We start from the raw sequence: 18,047 nt of genomic DNA on the forward strand, positions 1-18,047 counted from the left end.
ATTTGACATGCCATCATCATTGCTCTCTCTTTTAAATATATATATTTAAAAAAAATATATATATATATATATATATATATATATATATTGTATGTACTGGGCCAGCTTTCTACAATCATTAAGAAACTGCAGCAAGCCATATGGGAGTTTGCCGAATGTGCTTGCCAGGTGCTTAGTAGACCCTTGTGGTCCCTTGTAGGGTTCTGTGGGGGTTATTCCTCCCGAATGCCTCCCCGATGAGGTTGTCCATGCACCCAGCAGAAAAAGGACACTTCAGACGGACTATTTGTTGCGGCTGGCTTGGCATTGCATGCAGGCAATAACCCTTTTAAAACCCAAATATTGGCAATATTCGGGTTTTGAAAGGCCATGTAAACACACACAATAACCCAAATATGTTCTTATTCGGGTTTGTAAAACCCCCGAATAAGACCCCTTGGTTACCCCTTTCATAACCAGAATACTGGTTCATATAAACGCAATCGGAATACCGTGAATTAACTTGAATACATTGATTTCTTCGTGGCGTTTTTACGTTAGATTGTGCCTTTATGGTGAAAATGCCACAGTTTGTGACACGTTATTTATTCATGCGAGAAAGACGTGACATAACTCGTAATGCTTAAACAATGTTTATCTCCAGCTTGCAGTGTTCAACAATACACGTCCGTGTAGGAACATTAGATGACACACACATAGTTCCGCTTTATCCAAACGAGTAAATCCGTGCTTCTGGCATGTACCGACAAGAACCACAACTCTGGAGCGAGTAGGAAACCGACTACTTTATGAGTGACATGAATATAATGTAATTTATTGACCGTTTAAAGTTAGAAGCGGAAATGACGTCTATTTCTGCCATGACGTCGTCCGTGCTTCGTCCCCTTACATTGGGTTATTCCAAACACCATTTATACGGGGGTAAATGTCAACTCGCGCATGCAAACGTGTTATTCCGATTGTTCTAGAAACCCAAATTCTGACCATAACCCGAATATTGCCTGCATGGAAACGTAGTGAGTGTCCTCACTTGAGGAATTGGAGAAGGTAACCGGGCTTCCCTCTAGGGAATCCCTTATTAGACCTCTGTAGCCTTGACCCAGACATGGATAAGAAGAGGAACATGGATCAACTGACAGATGGATTATAAACTTTGATGGATGAAGGGCCAGATCTACCACATGGTAATTAGAATTCTAGCCTACCTCAACATTGACTTAGGAAAAAAGGGCACACAAAGTCAGCTATGGAAAACACAAAACGACCAAAGGCTTGCCAATCAACACATAATGCGAACATCTAAATGATTTTACTCACTGCATGTCTTAATATCTCCTTAGTCTTAGTCTGCTAAATGTTGCAATTCATTTGCTCTCTGAGCCGGGTGGTTTCTTGTCCAAGTCACTTTACAGATCTGACTCAAAAAGGTATAAAGCGGAAAGTCCTATCCGAACAAATCAGATCAATGGCCCCTGCAGCATAAAATCGACCCAAGCTGCCTGATCCAGTTTGTAACAAAGCTACAAATTGAACATTTGAACCCTCCGCTTTAGAGAATATAGTCAAGCATTTAATTTTCCCTCTAAGGAGGCGCTGCAGGGTCCAAACATTTACAGTTGCTAATCCCGAATGTATACAGTATGCTGGTTGTTACCGCTCAGGTGGAATACTGGGTTATCCCTCACAGGATGAGGGGAATGATGGGTTATTGAACTGGTCGATATCAGGCACATCCTCATGTTTGGACAAGGTGCTTGTTGTTTCCCTTTTAAGTGGAATTTAAATAGCATTTGGGACTTGTTATGCCTCCGCCTTGGATGTTTTGATTCCATCCGAAAAGGCTGCTTTAGATGCAAGTGCAACTTGCCAAGCATCTGTGCCTGCACCCCATGTTTGTATGTGTGTGGGTTCTCGTCGATCGTTAAGCATGTAATGAGTCATTTACGAGCCTTGCCAGGGAAGATCCCGCTGCACTGTGCTGCGTGTGGCGGTGGGCGGTTAGCGGATGACTCCGCAAATGAGAAGTGAGTCAGGCTTGTCAGACAAGTTAAGGAACGAGGCCAAACGTGGAACTGGAGCCATGGCCATGATAGTGGGCCTCAAGAGCGGGCGGGAGGCTAGCCAGAAGCATAACATATTAACATCAAGCCGACACATTAAGAGCAAATTATCAGCTGCTCGCGTTCGTCCTAGAAATGAAATTGGATGGCTGGAGCCATTAAACACGGAGAGACAACTATTATCCCTCAGCAGTGCTTAAATGCGTTTAAAAATATTTGCCAAAACAGGCAGTTTAGGCTGCAAAAATGAATTTATATAAAAGTAACAACAAGAAAAATTGCAGTCATTTTTGGATACATTTCAAATTAAAGATATTGTTGGACAGTGAATCTCAGCTGTGTCTCAAACCAACGAAGATGACTTACTTTTAATACAATTAGTTTCAAATCTAAGTGTTCTTGCTTGTTTGCCCACATGTTGATACAACTTCCAGTTGATGTAACAATCATCACTTTAACAATACTATAAATAAAACAATCCTGCTATTGCTGGTAGTAATGCACATCTAATTAGCAGGCCACTTACCCGCTGCGACTGCCCCTGGGTCTGGCTAGTGCCGAATTAATCAGGGTTAATTTGTTAGAAACACAAGAGGAGGAATTAATCAAATGGGATTTTCTTTTCCACTACACACGTCATTAGAAACACATGGACTGGCCTGGGTCACTACTGGCTTCCATGAAGAAGAACAGAGGAGTTTGTGGTCAGAGCGTATTATTCACACATCAGCGGCCGGCTAAGCTAAGCTAACGCTAAGCAGGGCTCTTCACAGAATGTTGCACCTGCTAAGATAACCGTAAGCTAGCATCAGTCAGTTTCTGTTACTCACGGCCGGACGCACGCCTGTGTTAGCTGCTAGCCGACACAGCAACTTTGCTAAAACCCGTTTTAAATATTTATGCTCAAGTTCTCAACACGGACTGTTCTTGTCTCTACCCAGTTTGCCAGTTTTACATTCTTCTAATAATAAAACGCTGTTTGGAGTCTGATGTTTGAAGTCTGAATTAAATTATTTTACTTTTTAGCGGAAGTGAGGTTATAAAGCATAGTTACATACATAGTTACTTAGTTTCATTGTGTACACAATGACAAATAAAGTTATATTCTATTCTATTCTATTCTATTCTAGAGAAGGATTCAAATAGTTTTCTTGCTGTACAATATGACTAAAACACTTTTTAGTGGGATTATATAATGTCAGTGTCACACTGTGAAACCATTTTATGGAACTAATGTGGCTATTTTTAGCAAGATGGGCATTTATGTCAAACTTTTGTCCATTAAATTACATATATAAGTGCAATCTGTAATGTGATACGAAACACACCTTCAGTTTGTGATTATCGCAAGATTTCCTACTTAGTTTGGTATATTTCGTATTACATAAACATATTCCATCTTTTTTTGCAACATAAATAGGCAATACACATCAATCACAGAAACACTTGACAAACATGTGTGGCAAGTGTCTCTCCCCCCCCCCCCATCTAATCCCTGAGGGCATGACCCAATGATCTGCGTGACCCCGATAGTCTTCATCTATCAGCCATGAGGATGCTTGCACGTAACAAGATACTTATTGCAATCTAATTTCTTGTCTACTGGAACAACGACACGTGTTCATGTATGGAGTACTCCAAATATACTCACAAGAACGCAATCATATGTCATTAAGCACTACAAAACACAGCAGAGAGCATATATTAATTAATGTTTTTTTGCATGCTAGTATTTAACTATTTTTACAGTTTTATGGCTGGTTGAATGTAAAAATGTTAGTAAAGACATTACCTACAGAATTTATGAACTTGCCAGTTTGAGCCTCGGATATCAAAAATTGTTTATGTCTCGAAATGGACCGTGCCAAACCTTACAGGTTCCACTTGTATTTCATGCAAGTTATTACAGTCAGCACTCGCCCACATTCTACCCACATACTTCCATGGCTCTTCTGTTGTAAATCAGACCACTGAACAAAGTGCTTGAGGGATAACAGAGTCACAAACTCACAGGCCACCTCAGAAGGCTCCTGTCAAAGCAGCTATTATTTGCTGCTTCGCTCCAGGGCTCCTCAGCTTTGGCAGGTAATGGTTCAGGCACTGTGGACAACTGACCCCGAAACCTTTCAGCTCCCGGTCAACCACCACGTCACAGAGTTCTGGCAGTCTGCTTGACAGGTCAATCAGCCACTACGAGTGCAAAGTGTAGTTCGTCAATGGACCCAGATCTACTGTTTATAGAAAACAATGTTAGATGTGTAGTGCATATAAAATATAAGATGTAGACAATTGGAGTGGACTGGTCTGGTTCAAGTCGTGATTGGGATAAGTAAAATTAAAAAACAAAAAAAAACGGAACCGTAAGAAATGTTTGGGGTATGCTTTCTTGTGAAGCAGTTATTCAGTTTTGGTGAGAATCATGACACTTTTCCACTTTTAGTCATTGCAGTCCACTTGCAATGGAGCCCAAGTGGCACAGTGACCAAATGGTTCCAACAGCTAGACCTTGGTGGCCTGTTCTAGTCATCCACATGCTGTACAAATACGCACATAGTATAAGTCTATGATAGTGCATTCAGAAGGTTCAATAACAGTGTGTGAATTTAATATCCTCTCTCTGGGAGTACTAAAGGGTTGTTCTTCTATTGAATCACAAAAACTGCGTTTTACACCGTTAAAAATTATGCCACACGTTTGCTTTGAAAAGGCACAGTCTGCTTACTAAAGCACTTGACAATATTTTGCAACGACTCGATAGGGGACATTTTCTCTCACATTTCCAGCCAGTCTGTCAACAGGTTGGTTGTGATGCAAAAATCGGGTCAGGAGAAATAAAATTGTGTCCATTGCAGTCGTTTGCCTGAACGACAGACGGAGAGATGGCGTTTCTCACAAAGGGCATGTCGCTGCGTACATGGTGCAGTGGCCTAGTTTGCGACAGGATCAGGGCATTACTCTTAATCCACCAGATAGATGACATTTGCATACACGCGCCGAAAACCGCACTGAGAAATCCAAAATGGTGGCAAGTGAAAGGCTGAAAGTAAAATGAGGAAATGTGAAGAGCTGGAAAAATAATTCTATAGATACATTCCAACATGCAATTCCCGATGTGTAATGGCGCCGTGTCATGCAACGTTTGTACAGGATGCACTTCCATCTGATTGCATTTTAATACCCTTAGTCCATGAGCGTATACGAGTACAGCTTGTGAAGCAAACATGATACGGCGCTGGCAAAGGTGAGCAAAAGATTAAGATCACACAACGAAAAAAAAAACGGTATATTGTATTCTCTTCATTTTACATTACATTGGAAATTTTGACAGGGAGCGTTTAAGAGTTGAAAAACATGTCGACACAAGCATCCCGGCAGTGACAGCCTATGCCTCAACTCACAACACAGCCTCAGAGCCCCCGCTGTTGATATTAAAGAAGGCATCGCACGTCATACACAGTGAGATTAAAGAGATGGGAGAAACCTCCAACCCTCCGTCTTTCCTATCTCAGCACATTATGACGATGTGACAAAAAGCCAGTAAAGAGTACTGAAGAAAGTCAAGGCGAATGATAGGCGGGTTGGAGGAAAAGGAAAGGAGGAGACCCAACACTAATGCTTCCCGCCTTGCTAGAATCTCGTCGCCCTTGCGGAAGACGTCTGGGACCATCATCGTTTTGATGGATGACTGGAGCTCTACAGGCCGACCCGGCAACTTACACATGGGACGAAAGGGCAGGAGGCTGAGAGGAAAACAAGAGTGCTTGTTGATGGGTGTGCTTTTACTGTGATCTGGTTGGCCAGGCAATCCCATCACTGCCTCCAGTCCAGTTTTTTATGTGACAAAAAAAGGTGAGGCATCGACCCCTTAGGTAGACTACATGAAAGAAAAAACGGACTCTCATAGGTGAATTTCCTTTTTTTAAACTTTTAATTGTCAACAGTCGGGACAACCGTCATCGTCAACCCGTCAATATTTCAAGCCAAACCAAACTGTAACGTCACCACGTTATTTTAACCAGGCTTCCGTCATTGCTAAACTACAGCCGCTATTTTAGGACAGACAGTAAATTTCATGGAAGAAGTCCGGCAGTTGTCAGTCCGTCAGTCGTCAATCCGCCAATTTTAACCACGCTTCCATCAATCATGCTAAATTACATTTTGTTATGTTACTATTCTTTACCTCTCTAATGTCACCACGCATTGTGCACACGGTCGTAATTGCCAGGAATATTGACGCACACAGCCAACGGACTAAATACGTTTCCTTTAGGACCCCTTAGCTGTTCAATAACCTGCCTGTTGTAAAATGGCGCACCAAAGAGCCCCTTAGCTGTCTAACAACTTGCCTGATGTAAATGAACTGAGTTTGCATAGACGTAGCAATAACGAGTAATTTACAACCGGAAAAAAAACCCATTATTATCGTCTGTAGTCCGGGTGTGTGAGGAAGTTAGCATACCTGGTAAGTGTTGTAAGTCTATATTTGTTTACCTAACGAGAAACAGAGTGGCTCGGCCCCAGTCGCAGGAAAGAAGTGTAAAAAGACTGTGGTGCGTTAGCCAAATGGGAGTCTGTCAATGTTTTGTCATTCGTTAGTGAAATGAGCATCTATCTTTGACAGACTAAGAAGGTCCGTTGGTACTGACCCGGTTATGATTATCTTGACGGACAAAAAAAAACCCACTTCCGGCAATGCTTAATCCGTCAATTTTTCGAAGTTTCCCATCATTCATTTAATCATCAACAAAACGGGCAGCCATCATTGACAGATTTACGGAATACCCACCTCTGGTTACCAGAGGCATAATGGCGTACATTAAGTAATCATTTGTGATTGACTATAAAACCTGATTATTAGTTAAATGGAATTGTACTGTATATTGTATTGGCTAGCATACATTGCACTCACTGATTACACAAGAATATCAATAGTATTATTATAATTATGACATATAATGTAAGAATAATAAAATAAACCTTTTCACTACTGTGCCATCTACAGAACTGGTGGGGCACTGTCCTACTTGCCCCAAAATGCCACTTCTCCAGCCTGTGGTTTGTTTGTGCCTGTGTTTCAGTGCTATTGATGATTTAGCGCACCACTAGCTTAAAGCTTGGCTGCATTTCCTTTTTTTTTTTTTTCTGGAGAAAAATTTCCTTTTAACAAACCCAAACATGCATGTATTTACGTAGCTATATATATATATATATATATATATATATATATATATATATATAAAACTATTATCCCATGGTATAATTACACTAGCTTTACTATAGGCACCATTATTCCTGATGTCGGGTTAATTCCCAGATGTTCACTCGTCCATTTCTCTCTCCCCTCACTGTCTTCGACATCATCCCCAACCCCCACCTCTCCTCCTATTACATCTTTTAAGCGTCCCTCACTCCTTCCTTGCATTTTTTTCTCATCCGCGGTCTCAACCCAAATCAGTCAATCCATTTCATCACTAATGTTAGGAGAGAGGAATCCTCACAGCTAATCTTCAACCTGACATGCTGACATCGTGTCTATCAAAGTGTCGCCTGTAGGCAATGCATGTTTTCAAGCAGTGCATCTCCTTTTCCAATTGCTTTCGTTTTGTAACACTTGCACTCCACGGGATACGGGGGCACTCATTTCAGGGACCTTTAAAACATTGTCAATCTTTTAATTTATTATTTATTTTTTTTATAAATATGTATGTACAAATGAATGAAAAGCAGTTTAATTGGAATTTAATCACATTTCCTAATAAAAAATGGAAAGTATATTTTTTAAGCTAGCACTTCTTCGACAGTATAAGTTGCCCATAATATTTGTCCAAAACCTTTCCCTTATTTCATAAATATCTACCACTTTACACCTTTGTCAGCTCTGTATTGTAAGGTGTCATGCTGTTGGGGACATTAAATAGTTACATGTTTAAAAAGGCAAATAAATGAGTCATCAACTCTACAAGTAAGATAAGCCTCGTCTGAATGAAACTACACGAAGCTCAGAGGATAAACAAGGAAGTAACCCGCAAAACATCGCTGTGGACCAGACAAATTGGTCCTTTGTTTTTTTGCGGGAAGTAAGTCAAAACCACTACATCATTATATATAATTTTAGGGATGCCACTTTTTTTGACCGCTACTTTTACAAGCATTCTCTCTTAGGGCCCCATTTTTGTAGACATAACAAAAAATGTGACTCAAGTCCTTCCTTTCTGATGCAGATGATGATTCACCGATGTGCCACAGTATAGCGCCAACTACAGGCAAGGAGGACTCACTCGATGTCAGAGTTTTTTTGGTATCATGGCTGGTATCAGCAGTCGACAATAGTTGCCGATACCTTGAAATAAGGCTGGTATCGGCCCAATATCAATATCAGTATCTGGTATTGGTAGTCGCCTATCCTTAAAGGGATACTTTACTAATTTTCCAATTTTTAACAGTAAAAAGTTAATATTTCGTTAATAAAGAATTTGATAACTTCATTGTTTTTTATGTACAATTAACACCTTTAACAGGCATTCTGCCACTTGCTGTTGACTGAAAATGACATCACATGAGTTGAGGGCTCAGGTAACAACCAATGACGGCTCAACTTGGGTTAGGGTTAGGGTTAGGGTTGGGTTAGGGTTAGGGTAGATTGGTTGCTACCTGATCCCTCAACACATGTGATGTCATTTTCAGTTGACAGCAAGTGGCAAAATGCCTTTTTAAAGGTGTTAATTGCACATGAAAAATAATGACGTTATCAAATTCAGACAGAATATTAACTTTTTTTTGGGCTGAAAATGGCAAAATTAGTCAAGTATTCCTTTAACACGTTTGTAACATTAGACGCTAATGGAATGAAAGTCCAACTTTTTCAGAGCCCTGAAGTACTGATAAACATTTATGCATCTTGACAAAATTTAGTTTTGATTTTGGATGATTATTAAAGAAAAAACAAGTCATATTTTGAGAAATTATGATCATTTTCTATTAGCCCTCTCTCCAAAAATTAAGCAAATGAAAATTCACATTTTGAACAATATGTGCAAATCAAGTGTATGTAAAACTGTGGCCATGTGCAGATTATTAAATTTGAGGATAATATTTGTGCTGGGAGATGAATAACTTGGTTACGTGAGATTACGTGTAACATCACATCCTAATACTTGAACATGGAAACATGCATGAAACTAATAACTGGGTTGCCTGGGCAAAAAAAAAAAAAAAAAAAAAAGCATGTTGGTTGTACACGAGCAGGCATATTTGCCACAGGCCCGGATCTCTCACAAACACACACACAGCATCACCGCAATCACACAAGCAGCGGCGAAATTATCTGATCTGCCATATGTGGTCTGCCTAACCATGCCAAGTAATACTGGGATGGACAAAAACAGCTGGCCTTGCGTCAAAGCCTGCTTGCCAACACATACAGATAAACACACACTTGAATAGCGCAGACGCAATATCAGAAGAAAACGCGTGTATTCGGGCCGGATTCATACATATGAATTTGACAGGCTGTATCTGTGAGCCAACGTCGGGGATGTGTTGTGATATGAATGTGAGAGCACTCACAGTCGGCATCGGCCAGGAAGAGGAAACTGAGGAGGAGCAGACCCGGACTGGCAGAGTGCATTGTGGGATATGTCGACACATGCATGCTGTATCCTCCGTGAGCTCACTGCCTCACTGTACAACAGGACGATGGAGACAAGTCCTCACAACCTGCACGGGACAGAAACAAAGGAGAGAATGCACTCATTAGGATTATTTTCGAAAGGCCAAATTTTGACAAGGAGAGAGCGCACACACTTTGGAATATGTGTGATTTCCCCCTCTAGGCCTCACACTCCAGTTATGCAGCTGCCTTCCTCATCGCACTTTATCAGGACCTTGCATTGCCTGAGGTGTGTGCATGCCTGCGTGCGTGCGTGCGTGTTTGCAAAATAGCCGCTGAACTTCAACCAACAGCCAACATTCGGCTTCGAAACATCACTCATCCAGTTTCCTTGCTCGCAAAAGCCTCAATTTGTCTGTGGCAGTTTTACCAGCTTCGCAAGCGGCACAACAGACCACATTTCGGTCAAAACAATGTGATTGATGAAAAGGAACAGAGGATGCGGAGTGGGAGGGACGCACCATGGCAAGGAGACAGATTATGTTACACACAATTGTTCCTCATACTCTAAGCAGTGTCCGCTTTTTTTTAAATCATCCTTTTCATCACACAAGTCCATCTTCTCTATTGCTCTGGCCTTTTCCCGCATCACATATTTAAACGTACAGTGTAAAAAAAAAAGAATATAACAGAATTTTACTTTTAATTTTACATTTTTTTTCTTTATTTTAAAATATCATTACATTTACAAAAATAAACAGATTTTACATGTCACATGTAAAAATAAAATGAAATCACTGTAACAGTAAAAACATATTATTTATTTTCTTTTACAAAAAAAAAACTCCATTAGAAATACATATAATGATTGTTAAAATATTTTTACAAATGCATTGTAATTTCACAAATATTTATTTATATTTAATGGAATAAAATGTAAAATTCAACTTTAAAAACCTAAAAAAAAAAAAAGTATAAAACTTTTATATTTACTAAGAAATAAACTAATAATTTCTTTGTGAATTTATTATTTTATTTTTTTTAAGTTTTAAAAAAATACAATTTCGGTAATGCCCTAGATGGTAGCATTTATTGTTTTAACATTTATTTTGAAAGGACATCTAATGAGATATAGGTAAAGGGGGGAACTTGGCTCAGCACTGTCTACCAAGTATACATTTCATGAGATCTAAAATGCTAAACAACAGTGGCAGCAAGGATCAGTGGTAGAGTGATCGTTTGGTATCCCTTAAAGGTTGTGGTTTTGATTCACGTTCATGTTGAAGTATCCTTGACCAAAATACTGAACTCCTAATGCTGTGTCATCAGAAGGTGAATGACTAGTCAAAATGTAAAGTGGTTTGAGAGCCTCGTAAGGTGGAAAAATGCTTATATAAATTAATTACCCAAACAGTAAACTGTTGCCATTTTAAACCCAATATCTAGTTTTTCAACAGTTATTGGCCATGTTGAAAGATGAATCTTTTTTTTTTGTTATATACTGTTATATTACATACAATCTTGTTAAAATTTGTTAAAAACTGCACTTTAATTATGAAAAAACTGTGTCATTTTGTTATTTCACAGTATTTTTCTGGCGCTCAAGCTGCTAGAAAATATATATATATATTTTTAAATTTTTATTAATTTTTTAATTTTTTATAGTGTGTGCATGCGATGCTCTCTAAATCATCCCTCAGTCAGTCAGTCTGCGTGTTTGTCTGTCCGCTCTCAGCAAAAGTCGCCTGCGACTGTCTGGCATCAGTCGAGACGGGCGACGTCTTGAGTGTCAGAAAACTCACAGCTCAAAACGCATGACACGATGCAACATGACGGATGAGTGTTCCTCTCCAAAAGACGACAGCATTGAAGTGAGAGTCAGACAGCGTGAGCAAAAAAAAAGAAACAAAAAAGCTTGATGTATTCATGTTTATGCATTTCCCCCCTCCACAGTAATGCTTTTTTATGACCATGTTGTTGTTTGCACTGAACTGTAACAATTCGGTTGTCTCTCACGGCACACCTGCATGCAACACAATCCGAACACTTGAGTTTCGCACACTTTTTGGGAACGTGTATCCAAAAGCGGCCATCATCTTTAGCTGCAGAAACAGCAACAGCGCTCTAAATTCTATCCCCTCCTCTACAAGCTTTCTGATTAAAAAAAGAGAGACAAGGGGGCAGGGAAGAGATCAGAGCAGGAGCCTAAATCTCTCGAGCTCCCTGCAAGCCAAAGCAGCAAACTATTAAACCCACCCTGCATTTTCCATTAGGTTTGCTCTGAAACAATTGCTTTGGGATAACCTAGATCCCCACCTACACAGATTGAGTCATCCTGGATTGTAGTACTACTACACTACTACAGCAAATTATGATGGTGCGTGGTCACAGACATGCATTTGTGTTTCGTTATTATTGGCCAGAACAGCATGTTATTAGATTGTTTGCCCAGCACAACCAGGCAAGCTTACAAAGAACGTATCGGGACATTTTGGACTTTAGGCTGTAGGTTTTGTCTAGAAATGAGATTGGATCGAAAATAAATTCAGATTTGTTGTGTGATGACATTTTAATGACTACCGGTATGTTAGCAATTAATAAAGCATCAGTAGCCTATTAGGGCAGGGAAAACATTTCAGCTAACTTAATTGAGTCGACCACAAAAATGGGTCAAAACAAAAATTTCTGCCTAAAAACTATACCATATTTTTTGGACCACAAGATTCATTTAAAGTACTTTAATTTGATCAACAGTCGGCAGTGTGCCTTGTAATCCAGAGTGCCTTATGTATGAATGTTGTCTTTCAGTACATCATCTTTAATTAAAATTCCTTTCCATTATGTTCGCATCCACTTTCTTTTTTTCCTTGTGTATGTCAATCACACAGTTGCCATGGCGATTCATACGATAAACCCATTAAAATGTAACTGTTAAATTCCTACCTATTTACTTGCAAATGCACGTTTTCGTTCTCATTCGCATCGACTGGAACTTGAACTACATCCTACTTTCGTTTCTAAGAATCATGGGAAATGTAGTCCTATTATCCACTGCGGTGGCCACTCGTCGGTCGATGAAGGTTGACTGGCTATTAAATTTGGTAAAATTTATTGTACACTTCATTGTCAGCAAAATTGTAGCATCCCGGGTTTTAATTTGGAAAATCTGGTCACCCTAAACATATACGGTACAATTACAATAAACAATTTAACATACAATGCTTCACAAAAATAATGCGCCTTATAACCTGTTGATAAATATTGCGCCTAATAATACCCTATGGTCCGAAAAATACATTAATTAAGAATTTTAAAACAATATTTCTGATGCCCAGAACCAATGTTTGTCCACTTTGTTGTTTCCACGTGGACACTTGTTGCTGACGGATGCACTCCAGCAACAATTTGTATTTTTTTTTTAAACTAAAACTTAAAACTTTTTTTTTTAACTCATTAGCTAATGTAATAATATATCATATATCCATTGCTAGTTGTAACGCATTCTTGGGCGATTACCCAAAATAATCGACAGTATAATCAGTTCTAAAAAAAAAAAAAAAAAAAAGATGATATTGAAATGATAGTCAAAAGTTGTTGGTAATAATTGTTAGGTAATCACATAATGGTGTCATGCTACTTTATAATAGAAACAAGGTCATGTAATTTAAGTAATATACAATACAATATTCATGTAATAATACTAGTAATGAGAAAAATCTAGTTGAAAATGTGTTGTTTCCAAGTTTCCAAAATAACTTTTCAGAAGTAAACCCAACACAAACAATTCCATGGAATAAATACCAAGCCATTCTTTGATTATGCACTGTCATTTATATGTATATTTTCTCTAATTACAGTCGCCATTATCTTCTGCAAAATGAAAGCCGACAGTACAAAAGACCAAACCGACGTCTCAGTGTTTGTGTGTGTTGCCACTAATCACGCCGGCTGATTTAATGTCACTGGAAAAGTCTGCATTATTTAGTATCTCACTTCACAGCGTGTCACGTTAATTAAAGAGCTTGAGATAACAGAGGGCAAGAGACAAATGGAAGAGAGGGAGAGAGAGAGAGAGCGCAAAATGGCAAACGGGCACACAAAGAGGCAATGCCAGCTCGAAAGGGGGCAGAAAAAGAAGAAAAGAAAATCGGCCAGGTAGTGGCCAGATGGTAGTCTGTGTGGTTGTTGTTGTTCATTACCGAGGACCCAACAGAAAGCCCCCCGCTGCGTTTGAGCTTGTGGATCGCAGTCGCAGTCAACCATTCACTTACATTGCTCCCTATCGCTCAATTATATACACTGTCTGTCTGGCAGAGCCTGCAGCCATCAGTCACACTTATCTATGCGATGGCTTGTGACAGAACAAAGACTGGCTCAATGACAGCTAGGTACGTGGTGAGAGGAGAAATAGGAGAGCCAGATGAGAGAATGTAGTGCAAAAAGTAAGACTAGCAACATTAAAACTAATGGAAAGTGCTTGTGAAAATGAAATCCTTTTGATTATTGCGTGTAATTACCACGGCTGTCCGATGATGGCCTCGTCAGTCTTCTCTGTGTTTATGGCAGAGATGTTGACTGTGCAGCTAGGCAACCAATGAAAACATCATTTTGAACACGGTGTTCTAAAACATGTTTTTGATTCACATCTCCACATTTGACGTACACGCTTGCACATGAGATTACGCATTCCCCAATTAACTATCACGGGAGAGTAGAACGAGAGTCAATTTTCGAGCAGAACAAAGTGTTTTGAGCAGATGACTGACAAACTCTTCACTCCCAGCCATTTTCACTCAAGCAACCTCCTTCGCTCCCAGCTGTTTTACTGGATTTTGACACATTTTGCAAGGCCCACATAATATTGTGTTCTATTGCTTTAAATACATGGAAACTACCAAATGAAAGATTAGAGTCTCTTCTATCATCAGGAAAAAGAAGAAGAAGCATATTTGTATGTTTCCGTTAGCATTAGAATATAAGTTTCAACAATATTCACATTCCTGGTGAGAAGAGCTTGTTGCAACATGGCCCTCCCTGGCTGATCTCTTATACTCTGCTGCCACCTGCTGCTTTTTGTGTGTAACAACTACCATTGCTTTAAGCCTCTTCATGTCAGAAGCTGCATCAAAGCCTTCTGTATGCTCTTGCATAAAATAAATAGATAAAATAAAATTTAAAAAATTAAAACGTGTAAATACGTTTTTGGGAGCGAATGACCAAATATTTAAAAAGGCGTGTTTACACATTTTTGGGTATGAATGAGTTACGCTGATTTCAATGTAAACTACTCTTACAAAGGTCAATGCTTAGATAACATTATACGTTGGTTTACCTTCGGTTCTAAGTATACTATAATGTAAGTATTCATTTTCATAGGAATCCCATCCATCATTTTCAAGACCATGCATCCCGGGTAGCTAACATTTAAGTTCTCTTTTTTGAATGAATAGTGTCAAATAAAGACAGACCGAATCAGAAAGTCAGAATCTACATTCAGATGTAACTGTTATTTTGTGGAAAGTGCTTATGTTGTTAACATGGATCTGATTTAAATTAGGCAATGGTTTGAATTTATCACTGAAAATCCCCCTTAACGTCGGCAGAATTTTCTTTTCATATGCTGTTAAGATCCAAGATGGTGGCCTTTCATCACTGATTTTGCTTGTAACCAGTCGCAAGCTGCTTTTATATGCACCAAACCCACAGCATATTGGATTCAGTTTTCCGTTTACAGGTGCAAGATTACAGTAACATAAGCGCAATTAAAAACGAATTTAGAGAAGAAACCGAAGAGAGGATTGTGAAGAAAAAGAAAGGGTGGGTTGATGATTGGAAGCAGCGAGGGACCAGACTGGGAAAGCGACGGCGCCGTACAGCTGCAACGGAGGCTGACAAAGATAGAGACAGACAAAAGGCCGATCCTGAAAAGTGTAGCTTAAGGCCAAGTGTGCACCGCGGAAAAAACAACACTCAGCATCATAATTTGATTTGCTATTGCAAAGCTGAGACAGCGAATGCAATTAGACACACTTATTAACTTACGCTATTCGCCATGTTGGAACAGTGGCTGACTGACAGAAATGTCAATGTGGTGACAACTTGGATTTGTTGCATCACAAAAGGAAACAGGAAGTCTTTAGGCCCGACCTTTCATTAAAAAGCGAGTGAATATTTACTGTATTTGCTCACCATGATTTTGCAGAAGCGAGAATTAAGCATTATTCATGAGAAGAGCAGTGTAGGCGGTAGAATAGGTCATGCTTTTTAGTCAGCAATTGTTTTCTTGTGGATTTATTTATTTATAAGGGATTTAAGAGGCAATTATTTTATTTATTTTCTTTTATTTTACAAATTCCACCAAAATGCATGAATTGTATGACTTAATTTATCCCTTTTTTTTTAGCATTAGGTATTAAATTTTTCATTCTAAATTTCCGTAGTACTAACACTTCTTCTTCTTTTTTTTCTTCTTTCAACCCATTGGTGATTTCTGCACTGCAATTTACAGCCCTAAAGAGCAACAAGGATGAACTTTAAATAACGTACATTTTTCATGTGTTAAAATGTGAAAGAAATTGTTTTTGGATCATTCAATAACTAACTTCACGCAAAAGATACCACTGATGGATAGCAACATATACGTCCCGTGTACTCATGATCGCTGATAACCTGTCATCTCCCCTGACGCACACACTCACACACTCAGAGAGACTTGGAGCAGCCCCTGAGCGAGTCAAGAGCAAATCATTGATCTTTGGAGGCACACAAGCCAATGTCAAAGTCTGTGGGGATGTCAGCTGATTACATCACCCTGTGACAGCTTTTAATTGCCTCCATGCAGGGGTGACTTACCTTCCCTTTGCACCCACAGCAAGGACCACTGCATTGCTCTCGTACCCTCAGGTGAGTTGAATTGGCAGGCAGAAAAAGAATGTCTAGCCTATTTGGCTTCCTCTTTGAAAAATAACGATATCGAGAGGATGGTCTGACCACTATGTAGACCGGAAGAGAACAATTTCATTCTCAGCATGGATCGTTAGTTAACATCATTTCAAAAGTTACCTAATAGCTGATGAGAATTGTATTGCGATGCCAAGTTGTAGTGTATATTAAAGCGTATCGTGATTCAAAGGGCTTGTCAGGAAAGTGTTGTTTGTTTTGACTGCCACAGCATCAAACACCCAATCTATAATGTATGATAATGCATTCTCTCTCATCACAGCTAGTGGGAGAAAAAAAAAAAAAGCAGCAGCGGTGATTACATTCTGATTTTGCTGGCTTCACTTGACACCTGAGGTGCACAAAATCACTTTAAAGCTATACTCAATAGTAATCTGACCTTCAGAAATGAGCTCTAGTTAGCGTGTAATGCTGCTGTAGGATAGCATCATTAGCTCAGCGTTGGACTTATTCAAGGTGCATGCGCATTAAAAAGGGGCACACATTTGTTTGTACATGCAACCAGAAGCTGATCTAGTAACTGGGCACAACCAGGATTGTGTTTGTTAGAAAAAAGAAAAGAAAAAAGAGAGCAATGATGATGACATGTCAAATCGGTAAAATTACCGAATGAAAAATATTGAGCTCTCCAAAAAAAACAACAAAAAAAAAAGATTGTGCTAAATCGCAGCACACTTCATTTTGCGTGTTGTGGGAGGAGCATATACAAACTGATGCTATGTGCAATATGATTGATCAAACCTGAGGCAAATTGAATTTCATGTAGTTGCTGGCTGCCCAAAATTCATGGAAAAATCAATTTTCTCTTCCAATTCCATCACTTCAAATTCCATTTTACGCACAGAGTGCTCTTCCAGATTTTCCACGGTAAACCATCAGAGCTACCTAAAGCACAAACCTCTCTTTTGATGTCTCCACTACCTGTCGCCTGTTGCCAACAGTGCGCGTAATCTTGTTAAGAGTGAGTGAACATGTAATTTATTTAGTTGGGACCACCATCAACAGCCTTGCAATCTCTTGGAGTGAACACCTGATTTAGCACCAACATTGGCAATTTAGGCCTTGAGTGGTCCATAACAATGATTTACAACCTTAAATTGGATATTTGACATTACAAAAATCACATATAACACCACAAAAATGCCACAAACAGTAAGTAGTGTACGATCCTGTATATTCAAATAATGATGATCGTCTCCATTTTCCCCACACTTTTTCTTACTCCTTGTGAAATCTGGGTCTGTTCTCTATCTATCTATCTATCTATCTATCTGTCTGTCTGTCTGTCTGTCTGTCTATCTATCTGTCTGTATCTATCATCCCTCCCTCTATCTATCTATCTATCTATCTATCTATCTATCTATCTATCTGTCTGTCTGTCTGTCTGTCTGTCTGTCTGTCTATCTATCTATCTGTCT

The 18,047-nt window shown here is 39.3% G+C and overlaps 1 protein-coding gene across 21 annotated transcripts in view; it reads right to left on the bottom strand.

Moving 5' to 3' along the window:
• LOC144055777 (receptor-type tyrosine-protein phosphatase delta-like) overlaps positions 1–18,047 on the bottom strand; it is a 209,188-nt gene that overhangs the window by 71,599 nt on the left and 119,542 nt on the right. For all 21 annotated transcript variants that reach the window (XM_077572073.1, XM_077572070.1, XM_077572069.1 and 18 more), the window contains one exon: positions 9,627–9,776. In XM_077572073.1, coding sequence (XP_077428199.1) covers positions 9,627–9,711 — 85 coding nt within the window. In that variant the 5' untranslated portion in view covers positions 9,712–9,776. The remainder of the gene's footprint in view (positions 1–9,626; positions 9,777–18,047) is intronic.

The sequence above is a fragment of the Vanacampus margaritifer genome, chromosome 7 (assembly GCF_051991255.1).
Source record: "Vanacampus margaritifer isolate UIUO_Vmar chromosome 7, RoL_Vmar_1.0, whole genome shotgun sequence".
NCBI lineage: Eukaryota > Metazoa > Chordata > Actinopteri > Syngnathiformes > Syngnathidae > Vanacampus > Vanacampus margaritifer.